Below are 12500 nucleotides of genomic sequence, written 5' to 3'. Positions count from 1 at the left end.
AGTCATAATCACACACTCCAGTGCTCATGTTAGTTCTCACTCTCCAGTGTTCTGTAGTGTTTAAAGACTATAATCACACTCTTGATGTCACCCAAATGAGGATGGGTTTCTGCTTTTGAGTCTGTTTCCTCTCAAGGTTTCTTCCTCATAACATCTAAGGGAGTTTTTCCTTCACCACAGTCTCCATGGTGCTCATCAGAGATAAACACACACCATTCACCTTCACTGTTACATTCTGTAAAGCTGCTTTGAGACAATCTGTGTTGTGAAAAGCGCAATAGAAATAAACTTGAACTTGATGCACCTCGGCTCCTCCACAAATGAAACCTGTGGTGATTTAGGTGGTCTTCAAAAGATTGTATGGTCAAAAGTATTGGGACACCTAGCTTTTCCACCCATAGCTGCTTCTTCCCTAAAATGTTACCACAAAGTTGGAGACACACAATTATGTAGGACGTCTCTGGATGCTGCATGAAATTTTGCCTTCACTTGAACTAGAGTTAGGGTTAGGGTTGGGGTAAGTGGTGATGGTGGAATATCTGTTTTCATGGGTTTGAAGATGTGGAAGATCTGCTATAGAGCTCCAACTCCTGTGAGATGAACATGAATATTAATGGCATTTAACAGACGCCTTTATCCAGAGCAACTTACAGTGACCTCATTCATACAACCGAGCAGTTAAGGGCCTTGATTAAGGGCCCAACAGTGGCAGCTTGATGGTGGTGGGATTTGACCTCACGACCTTCTGATCAGAAGTCTAACGGACAGTGTTTTGGTGTGAAAGTTATTTTTACTGCAGTGAGGTTCTCGAGGTCGGTGATGCGCAGAGAGAAAAACACATCTCCCTTCCATTTCAATCCGTAAATCTGCCGGCTTGTAAATCTCTTTAAGAGTTAAAGGCGTCGAGAAGCAACGGAGGATGTAAACGAGTGAAACTGCAGCTCCCTGTTACAGCGTCAGATCATTAGAACGCAGATTTCTCCTGAATCTCGGTGCACACTGAAGCGAAAAACACATGGAGAGAGAACAGAAAACGGCGTTAAACTTCCCAAGTACATATAGACAGGTGCAGCTGTTAGAGAGAGAGAGAGAGAGGGGGGTGGAGGGAGAGAGAGAGAGATAGAGAGAGGGGAGAGAGAGAGGGGGAGGGAGAGAGAGAGAGAGAGAGATAGAGAGAGGGGGAGAAGAGAGAGAGAGAAATGAGGAGAGAGGGGGAGAAGAGAGAGAGAGAGAGAGAGAAAGCTGATGTGATATTTTTACACACGTTCTCCTGTTTGAGGAAAGTGGGACGGACCTCTGTTCTCACGACGCTCCTCTCGAGACCTTTAGTAAAGAAGACAGGAGAGCAGGAAACCACAGAGGACGGAGGGAGAAAGAGGAAGCGAGGGATTTATGAAAGTGCTGCGATGTCCCTCTGATACCTCATTAAGACCAGAATCAATACACCGCTGCTGCTACTTGACTTTTCTCTCCTGTGGTTCTGCACAAAGGTCTCGGACAAAAACTATAAGCGCGGCATTTTCTCCTGCATGGAAGTTTATCCATTCCATCACTCATCTCCACATCTTTCTCCGTCTGCTCACCTCAGGCTACGTCTAGATAAGATAAGATAAACCTTTATTCGTCCCACAGTGGGGAAATTTCTATGTTCTATGTCTACAATGCGAGTTTTCCCCTTTTCGTTTCCAAAAGTTGCTCATCTGCACTGAAACGTGGGTGGGATTGTGGTAGTGGTTAAGGCATTGGATGGTCATGAGTTCAAATCCCAACCTCACCGAGATCCCACTCCTGGGCCCCTGAGTGAGGCCCTTAACTGCTCAGTTGTTTGAATGAGAATGAAAGAGGGATCATGTGTCTTCTGCTTGGATCTTCTGCTCGGATCTTCACTTTGCTATAGCTAGAGATCAGTGTAGATTTTCCTCCTTATTCGCGATGTTTACAGTGAAAATTTAAAACCAGACTGATTTTTTTTTACTTGTTTTTATTTTAAATAAATCAGTTAAAACAGATTCAGGAGAATTCAGTAGGACACTTAAACCTCATCAACACTCCACACACGTTCCTCAAGCGTGTGTTGGACTTCTCTTCTGCTCAGTACGCACACTCTCAGTGTTCCTGAACCGGTAGGAAGGTTTTCTTTTGGAACTTTCTTTTTGGTACTACAGGTCCTTCTTCTATCCTCGGATGTAACTGGAGATCAACCACAACTTGTGATTTACTTTGTAATATGCACATGTCTTTTTCATGGAACATGTTTTCCTAAAGCATCATCTAAACCTAATTCCTTCTTCACTCTAATGGTGGTGTTGCTACCTAAAGTTGCATTGTGGAGTTTGTGTGCATGCTCTCCTCCATGTTCCTGTGACTGCTCTTCCAACCTCCTGCTGTCTCTGGCCATGATAAATTACCTGTGTGTGTGTGTGTGTGTGTGTGTGTGTGTGTGTGTGTGTGTGTCCCCTGATAAACATCTCCAGGCGTTCCTGGAATCCACTCAGGACTGAACTCTTATTTGTTCCTATTCTTACAGCGTGAACTCTGAGTGCTAGCGTGTAGGTGTTCTACAAAGCACGTTGCTCTGGATAAGGACATCTGGCAAACACTATAAATATAAATATAAACCCAGTCCAGGAGCCTGAATAAAAACAGCTCAGGTTTCATTTGGAAAGATCTTCATTTGGGTCAGGAAGTGTTGGATTTGTGTTTCCTCCAAACACGGCCTGATTTCAGACCTAATCAGGTGATCGCTTTTATCATGATGAGCACATCCTGTGGCCCAATTCACCATCTTCTATCTATCTATCTATCTATCTATCTATCTATCTATCTATCTATCTATCTATCTATCTATCTATCTGAACATAAATAAGCCTGTAGACAGTCCGAGAGAGCGGCAGGTCAAACGTCAGAGGAACATCATCCATATTTATGATGTGGTGCGGCCCGATTCAGTGGAAGCGCATCTGATTTAATATAAAGAGTTTAATTGGTTCATCTGAACCCGTTCTGCAATTTCATTGGTCTGATGTTATGGGCTTCAGTTTTTTTTCTTGAAGTTTGTGAAACCGGGAAAAACCCAGAAAAAATCCATAAATTAGCCGCTTTGTTGTTTAAACCGCGGAGTTCAAAGAGTGGGGAAAAAGTAGCAGCTTATAGTCCAGAAAATACGGTACACAGTAATGATTATGAACAGTGTAATGAGCAGAAGGGAATCATTTCATCCAAAACACCAAGGGAAAGAAAAGTGTTTCAGCACAGATCATCTCTCAACTCCAGCTGAACCTACTGATGGACAATAACCAGACTCTGCCCCTAATCACACACACACACACACACACACACACACACACACACACACACACACACGTCTCTTTATTTCTCTGTCTGCTTCTTTCATTCTCAGTCTCAATCTTTCTGTCCCCCTCTCTCTCCCTCTCTCTCTCTCTCTCTCTCTCTCTCTCTCTCTCTCTCTCTGCAGGTTCTCAGCTCGAGGTGTCCTGTCCCCTGAACCATGTGCAGTGTGTTGGTACAGGGGGCACAGGTGTGTGTGTGTCGTTCTCTCAGGTGTGTGATGGAGTGACAGACTGTGCAGATGGAGATGACGAGGGTGTTCACTGCAGTGGTGAGATCTCACACTTCATCACTTTCCTTCAGTCCTGTCCACCTCCAGTTTCATCAGGCTCAGAGTAACCACAGTTACACTCCTGTGCTGATCAGATCTCACTACTCTCTATAACGCAGTGCGCTCACGCTGATACGTCATGGTTTCTATAGCAACTGCTCGTTTACAGAACCTTTACTGGAACGAAGGAGATGTTTATCTCAGAAGCATGGTGATGGTGGAAGAACTTCAGGACAGTGGAATTCCCTGTGGTTTTTTCTTATTAACTTGCGAGTCATTTCAACAGCATTGAGTGCAACTATAAATATACACACACGCACACACACACACACACGCACACGCACACACTCACGGTGATTATCTATCAAGCATAGACTTTTCTCATGTTGTGCAGAGATGAGGAAACCTACATTAGAGGTCATTGTGTGTGTGTGTGTGTGTGTGTGCGCTGTTGAAATGACTCACAAGTTGAAAAGTTGTTTGGTGGTCAGTGCCTCAGATGGAGATGGTTATTGTGTAGTGTTTAGTGTGTGTGTGTGTGTGTGTGTGTGTGTGTGTGTAAGATGATGTGTGGGAAAACCTTCTCGAGGTTGTAGCTTCGCTCCTGAGTGGTGTATCAGAGAAGCTCTCAGCCAATCATCTAGAGGTCAGAGGTCGGACTCGTGACGCGGCCGTGGGCGTCTGTGGACCGGAGCTGAGAGCGGTATAGTGTGTCTGAGAGCTGATCACACATATTGTATTGTTTAGAGATCAGACACTAATCACTCATCCCTGACACACACACACACACACACACACACACTCGTCTGGGAAATGCGTGGAGGACTAGACGAGTGTAACGGTAATGAGATGAAATATGGACCACATGGTTATTAATAGTAATAAAGAGCCGGAGCAGCAGATGGAAACTCCTCACAGCTCTGTGATCAGACACACACCCAGGACCTCAGCTGACTGGCACCTTCTGGGTCGTGTAGAGTTCAGAGCTGACGGTGTGTCTATTCGACTGATGGAGCAGAATGAGCAGCTGCTAATTTATTCTGTAATTTACATACTGTATGAAGCAGGATTTTTATAAATAGATACAAGTTGGTATCGAAAAGTTCTGAGACTTGCTCCGTTTACAAGAGACTATTTTGCCACCTTCAGGAGCAGAACCTGATGAGCAGAACCTGATTTCCTCCAGACATAATGTTTAGAATTGAAGACAAACAATTCAATCTTCTTTTCATCAGACCAGATACCGGGGCTTGAACCGGTACCTAACCCTGACCCTAACCCTAAACCCTAACTCTAACCCTGACCCTAACCCTAAACCCTGACCCTGACCCTGACCCTAAACCATGACCCTAACCCTAAACCCTAAACCCTAACTCTAACCCTGACCTTAACATTAACCCTAACCCTAAAATGAAGACTCTGTGTGGAATTGGATGTTAAAAAAAAGCACGTCTTAAGGTCAGGTGTCCACAAACTTTTGTTTTTCCACGAGTTTAAACAGAGATAATGAACAAACGTAATGAATTAAAGGACCTTTAATTAATGTGAAGAAATCAAACATCAGAACGAACGATGAAGAACCTGGAAATAAATAAATAAATCACCTGCTGCTTAGTAGCTTATCTGAAGTCCCATAAATAAAGAAATAAATCTGAAAATAAAAACGAAACTTCAGAATTTACATTGAAATTAATGAGTGTAATTACTCATAACTAATCCCTCGTTCTACCACTGAGCCTGCAGTGTTTACACAACAAATAGATAAACACACATACACTTCTGGAGAGAGAGAGAGAGAGGGAGAGAGAGAGAGGAGAGAGGGAGAGGGAGAGAGAGAGGAGGGAGAGAGGGAGAGAGAGAGGGAGAAAGAGAGAGGGAGAGGGAGAGAGAGAGAGAGGGAGAGAGAGAGAGAGAGGGAGAGGGAGGGAGAAAGAGAGAGAGAGAGAGGAGAGAGAGAGAGAGAGAGAGAGAGAGAGAGAGAAAGAGGGAGAGGGAGGGAGAGAGAGAGTAATGGGTTATTATAGAGTGTTGGTATCTAAGATGGTTTTCTCCCAGGGGTTTAATTACCGCTGGTGGAAATGAACGGAGAGGGCCTGCATCATCTTCACCTCAAACTGACCCACTCTCTCTCTCTCTCTCTCACACACACACACACACACACAAAAACCCTGAGGAGTGTACAGTTTTAGAATATTTACACTCTGAACGTTTCCAGTATTTGACATCTGATCTTAATTTGGCTGAAGAGCAGAAAAGCTGATGGAGAGACTCACTCGTCCCTGGAGCATGTTAAAGAGGTGTGTGTGTGTGTGTGTGTGTGTGTGTGTGTGTGTGTGTGTTCATGTGTGTGCTTTAGCTCTATTGCGAATCTACTCTCTTCTGGTAAGGGAGGATTTTAACTTTGTATATCTACAGAACTCAGTTGATTGTAGAGTTTTGGTCTGTGGTTATTAGTTCTATCAGGTGATTAATGAAGTGTAGTTTCAGTCTCACTTGATGTGTAAATTGTGGGCAGGGATACTCACTTATATTGAAGGTGCTCCTGGAGCGGTTGTAGGTAGCCCCCCTAAAGCCAGTAACACTTAGTGTTTATTTAGAATTTCTATTTGTACTTTTTCTTTTTAAAACACATTGATCTTAAATTGGGAGATCAGTCATGTGCCATCTTACCATGCACTCTTGACCACATTTTCTTTGGATGTGACTTCTGCTAGAACTGCCTTCTACAAGGAAAAGCTCAAGGCCTCTGCACAAGATCCTCGTAAGCTCCACAACATCTTCTCTTCCCTACTCAACCCCCCTGCCACACCTGCTCCATCCTCCCTGACTGCTAATGACACTGCCTCCTTCTATGATGAGAAGATTAAGGAAATCTGCCAGACCTTCTCTTTCACCTCAACAATGACAACACAACACAGTCAGGAATCCACTACTTCTGTTGTCAAGCTTCTCAACCTTAACAGAAGATGATTTACTGCAAGTCATCCAATCTTGAAATCCCACCACCTGTCCTCTGAATCCACTTCATTCGACCATGCTTCAGACCATCACACAAGATATGCTGTCCTTCATCTGCACAACCATCAATGGGTCATTAACATCTGGCTACTACCTTCTACCTTGAACTACCTTCAAGCAAGCAAGGGTCATTCCCATCTTAAAGAAACCTGCTCTGGATCCATTAGACATCAACAACTACAGACCGGTATCACTTCTCTCCTTTCTTTCTAAATCTCTGGAACGCACTGTTTTTAACCAACTGTCTGTCTCTCTCTCACAGAACATCCTCCATGATCCGAACCAGTCTGGGTTCAAAGCAGCACATTCCGCAGAGACGGCCCTTTTGGCTGTTTCTGAGAAACTGCATTCTGCTTGATCAGCCAAGCTGTCATCTGTACTTATCTTCCTGGACCTTTCAGCAGCATTTGACACAGTCAACCACAAGACACTTTTGTCAGCCCTCAGGAGCCTCGGTATCCGCGGAACAGCATGGGAATGGTTTGCTTCCTACCTGGAAGGTCGCTCATACCAGGTAACATGGAGGGGATCCACTACTGCCCTCTGCAGATTCACCACTGGTGTCCCACAAGGCTCGGTACTTGGTTGCCTCTTTTTCTCCCTCTATACCCACTCCATTGGTGAAGTCATATTCTCACATGGGATTTCTTACCACTGCTATGCAGATGACACTCAACTCATCTTTTCTTTCCCTCCATCAGATACCACAGCTTCCGCTCGGATCTTGACATGCTTGATAGACATATCTTCATGGATCATCAACTAAAACTCAACCCCAGCAAAACAGAACTGCTGGTCATCCCAGGTCATTCATCTCCAGGTCAGGATCTCCAAATAACACTTCATGACTCTCTGCTCTCCCCTTCAGCCACTGCTCGTAACCTTGGGGTAACTATGGACAATGAACTGTCCTTCTTCCCACATGTCGCTAATGTTGCTCGTTCTTGTCGATTTCTTCTCTATAACATCCGAAGGATTCGACCATTTCTGTCCATACAGGCTGCCCAGGTTCTTGTTCAGTCTCTTGTCCTTTCGAGACTGGAATACTGCAACTCTCTGCTGGCAGGTCTTCCCCTGAACGCTATTCGTCCACTAAAAATGATCCAAAACACAGCTGCACGACTTGTGTTCAATCAGCCTAAGTTCTCCCACACCACCCCACTGCTGCGCTCCCTTCACTGGCTTCCAGTAGCTGCACGTATCAGATTCAAAACACTGATGCTTGACTACAAGGCCAAAAATGGACCAGCACCATCTTACCTCAGTGACCTCATCACATCTCGCACTGCACCACGCTGTCTGAGATCCTCCAGCACTGCTCGACTGGTACCACCTTCTCTCAGAATGAGAGGTAAGTACACTTCAAGGCTCTTCTCTGTTCTGGCACCGAGGTAGTGAAATGAACTTCCCCTAGATGTCCGTACAGCAGAGTCCCTGATTATCTTCAAGCAACAGGAGAAGACCTTCATCTTCCTGAAACACTAAAATTAACACTTTCCAGGTTTGTAGAATTCGAGTTATATTTATATTAAGTTTGTATTCTTGTGTACAGTGTAGATTTATTCACTACTAGAGACTCAAAGCACTTTTGTACGTCACTCTAGATAAGGGCGTCTGCTAAATGCTGCAAATGTAAATGTGTGTGTGTGTGTGTGTGTGTGTGTGTTTATGTGAGTGTGTGTGTGAGAGTGTGTGTGAGTTCATGTGAGTGTGTGTGAGAGAGAGTGTGTGTGAGTGTGTGTTTGTTCATGTGAGAAAGAGAGTGTGTGTGTGTGTGTGTGTATGTGTGTTCATGTGAGAGTGTGTGTGTGTGTGTGTGTGTGTGTATGTGTGTATGTGTGAGAGTGTGTGTGTTCATGAGAGTGTGTGTGTGAGAGTGTGTGTGTTCATGTGAGAGTGTGTGTTTGTTCATGTGAGAAAGAGAGTGTGTGTGTGTGTGTGTATGTGTTCATGTGAGTGTGTGTGTGTATGTGTGTGTGTATGTGAGAGTGTGTGTTCATGTGTGTGTGTGTCATGTGTGTGTGTGAGTGTGTGTTCATGTAGTGTGTGTGTGTGTATGTGTGTTCATGTGAGTGTTTGTGTGTGTGTGTGTTGTGTTTGTGTGTGTGTTCATGTGAGTATGTGTGTTCATGTGAGTGTTTGTGTGTGTGTGTGTGTGTGTGTGTTCATGTGAGTGTGTGTGTGTGTGTGTGTTCATGTGAGTGTGTGTGTGTATGTGTGTGTTCATGTGAGTGTGTTTGTGTGTGTGTGTTCATGTGAGTGTGTGTGTGTGTGTGTGTTCATGAGTGTGTGTGTGTGTGTGTGTGTGTTCATGAGTGTGTGTGTGTGTGTGTGTGTGTGTGAGTGTTTGTGTGTGTGTGTTCATGTGTGTGTGTGTGTGTGTGTGTTTGTTGATGTGTGTGTGTGTGTTCATGTGAGTGTTTGTGTGTGTGTGTTTGTGTGTGTGTGTGTGTTCATGTGAGTGTGTGTGTGTTCATGTGTGTGTGTGTGTGTGTTGATGTGTGTGTGTGTGTGTGTGTGTGTGTGTGTGTGTTCATGTGAGTGTGTGTGAATGGTAGACTGAGGTGTTGATTGGACACTGAGGGCAGTGTCGGGATCACAGCTACACCTTTCTTTCTCTCTGTGGTGTTTTTCTCTCTCACTTCTGAGACTCTCATTTTTCATATCTAATCAAATACATACACAAGTTGAACCAGATCTTCTCTGCTGCTCTAAACTCCATCAGAATCACTGACCTACATTTTAATGTTTTCCTCTTCATTTCATATTGTTTCTCTCTGGTGTGTGGACATGAGGTCAGATGTTTCTTCAGTTCCCTGTTCACAGCTTTACCTCCTACCTGTTGACGTTCCCATAAAAAATGTGTAAAATTGTCTCCTGTTACATCCAGGCCTTAATCAAACTGCACAGAGATGTTAGGAGGAAAGGAGGAAGGACGTAGCAGAGATCGTGTGTGTGTGTGTGTGTGTGTGTGTGTGTGGATGAAGTTTAGCAGTTAGCTGCTAATCTAATTTGAGAATGACTCGATTTAGAATGTAATAAACAGTAGTGATGGGAAGATCAGATCATTTTCGTGACTGAGTTCTTTTCTCATTTATCAAAATGAACGAATTTATTTTTTTGAGTCTTTAAGTTCATTTGGTTCCTTTGATCAGAAGCAAAATAAACTGTTAGGTTTCCAGATCTACATGTCTACATGCACTAACTTTCACTACAGTTCCAATAATGAAAATATGACAATGCAGCTAAGGATAAATGATGATAAACAGAATAAGTTGCTTCGCCTCTCATATCTTCTGGTCAGTGCCATTAGTACTTCTGTCATGTGACTTCCATAATTATTGTAACAAGAACGTGAAGGACCACAAAATGATTTGCTTTTACAAAAGAACGAACGACTTGGAGCTTTTCTACGGTTTCCTGTGTATAATCTACGGAGATTTTGTGATGCTTTTCGCATATACGTCCAGGAGAAACTGAACGAATCACTCATTGAGATGACTCATTCTTCTAAATCACATTAAAGACTTGATTATAATGAAGGAGTCGTGCTAATAAATACGCCTCTCTAACCAGCACTGGAGCTCGTGTTCCATACCGCAGGAACATAAAGGGCTTTTTTTTACCAGATCCAGGCGACACCTCACACGATGAGTGTGTGATTCAGCACTTTCAGGTTGAAGTGGTGTTTTAGTGTGTTTTCTTTGATGCATTACACAAAAGAAGTTCCTCCAGCTCAAGGTTACTGTCAGTAGCTCAGCCATAAGCACCTGAATAACAGTCCTGGCTGTGCATCACTTACTGCTCCATAAACCCCCTATTACACTCTTTCACCTCAAATGGTGTGTGTGTGTGTGTGTGTGTGTGTGTGTGTGTGTGTGTGTGTGTGTTCATTTACATCCACACATGCTTCACCTTCACCTGGGTTTATTATCTGGGCCACTTGAAGACGTGTGTGTGAAATGAGTGGCAGGAAACGTTATCATTCAGGGCGTAAGGACGTAGCATAATGTGGAGATGTGTTTAGATGAGAGTTTGTCCTGCAGATCAACCCTGTTTCAGAAGGGTGTGAGATTAAATCCCCATGACCACCAGAGGAACAGGACCAAACCCTGCCCTGTCACATCTCCTCACTCACCTGGCAGATGATTTACGGCGTTCATCATGTAAAGAGTCAGGAGTTTTTCCTCTCAGAATGCTGATGGTATCTGGTATCTCCATTTCCTCAGCAGGAGGTCCTCAGGGCATCGTGAGCTTCTCTACCACGCTAAGCAGCAGACGCCTGACGTCTCTTGTGTAGTGATCACAGAGCGCGATTATTAAGTGTTGTGAAGCACTGTTTTAGCTTTTCACCAATCCGAGCTCAGCTCTGAGAGAAAGCAGGAACACTGACCATGGATTTGTTCCTGAAATAACCAGTGCAGCTGGAGAACGAGTTCGAGGAAGTAAAGATCACTACTGAATCGTGAACAATCACAACACAAGTAATGCACAATGTACACAATATATATATATATATATATATATATATATATATATATATATATATATATTATAATATATAAAAATTCACGTGTGTGTGTGTGTGTGTGTGTGTGTGTGTGTGTGTGTGTCTCAGAGCTGTTGCAGAAATGTAGAGAGCTGCAGTGTGAGTTCGGGTGTGTGAGAATGAAGAGCGGTGCAATGTGTTACTGCGCCGATGGACTGGAGCTGGAAGACAATGGGAGGACATGCAGAGGTGACACACACACACACACACACACCCCAAATCTCTTCTTTACTCTTTGTGCGCTGCAGTCAGCAGTAAAGTTCAGATTTACACTAATGCACTAGTGTGTGTATATGTGGGTGTGTGTGTGTATGTGTGGAGTGCATGTGGTGTGTGTGTGTGTGTGTGTGTGTGTGTGGTGTGTGTGTGTGTGTGTGTGTGTGTGTGTGTGTGTGTGTGTGTGTGTGTGTGTAGATGTGATAAAGTGCTTGTGGTTGTGTTTCAGATGGTGATGAGTGTGAGGTTTATGGCGTGTGCAGTCAGACGTGCAGGAACACACCAGGTTCATATCAGTGTGGGTGCGTGGACGGGTTCAGTCTCCAGGCAAACAGACGTTCCTGTAAAGCCAAAACCGGTGAGTGTGTTCTTCATCATCCCCATCACCATCATTACCGTCATCTGCATCATCATCATCATCATTATCATCCCCATCATCATCATCATTATCATCCCAATCATCATCATCCTCATCATCTCCATCATTATCATCTCATCCCCATCATCATCATCTCCATCATCATCATCTCCATCATTATCATCATCTCATCCACATCATCATCATCATCCCCATCATCATCATCTTCCCCATCACCATCATCATGATCATCATCCCCATCACCATCATCATCCCAATCAACAACATTATCATCGTCAACCTCATCAAATATTTTGAGGTTGTCTTTGAAGATCTGGGAGTGGTTAGGGGCGGAGTTACATTAGAATATGTTTGTGTGTTTAGTTGTACTGTAGTTTGGTGCTTCCTGTCATTGTGATGTCATTATTAAACATGACCACCTTCATCCAGTCAGCTTTGAGCAGGCATTAGAGACTGATATTAAAGAGTAGAGTTCAGTATCAGTGCATTAGACCCGAGGTGTCCATACGCTTCCATCGTGTCTCAGCTTCACTACTATTAGAGTTTAAAGCACAGAACCTGAGAGCCTCCTGCGCACTCGCGTGCTGAGACCGGCTGAGATTTAAAATTTCTGCTCTACTCTGAGGAAAGATCTGTGAATCTGCACAATATAGAACAGTAGTGTAAGTGAGAGCGTTACCGTGGAGACGAACAGCCAGAAACAGTGGCTTTGATCAGCA

The 12500-nt window shown here is 43.9% G+C and overlaps 1 protein-coding gene across 1 annotated transcript in view; it reads left to right on the top strand.

Moving 5' to 3' along the window:
• The window catches only part of LOC124379760 (low-density lipoprotein receptor-related protein 1B-like), a 201326-nt gene that overhangs the window by 29665 nt on the left and 159161 nt on the right, over positions 1-12500 (top strand). Inside the window, 3 exon segments of the mRNA XM_046840329.1 lie at positions 3476-3619; positions 11256-11375; positions 11632-11760. Of these exon segments, the coding sequence (XP_046696285.1) occupies positions 3476-3619; positions 11256-11375; positions 11632-11760 (393 nt within the window).

This window comes from Silurus meridionalis, chromosome 26 (assembly GCF_014805685.1).
Source record: "Silurus meridionalis isolate SWU-2019-XX chromosome 26, ASM1480568v1, whole genome shotgun sequence".
In the NCBI taxonomy this organism is placed as follows: domain Eukaryota; kingdom Metazoa; phylum Chordata; class Actinopteri; order Siluriformes; family Siluridae; genus Silurus; species Silurus meridionalis.
The sequence above is the reverse complement of the archived record's forward strand: the minus strand, read 5'-3'. Positions and strand labels throughout refer to the sequence as shown.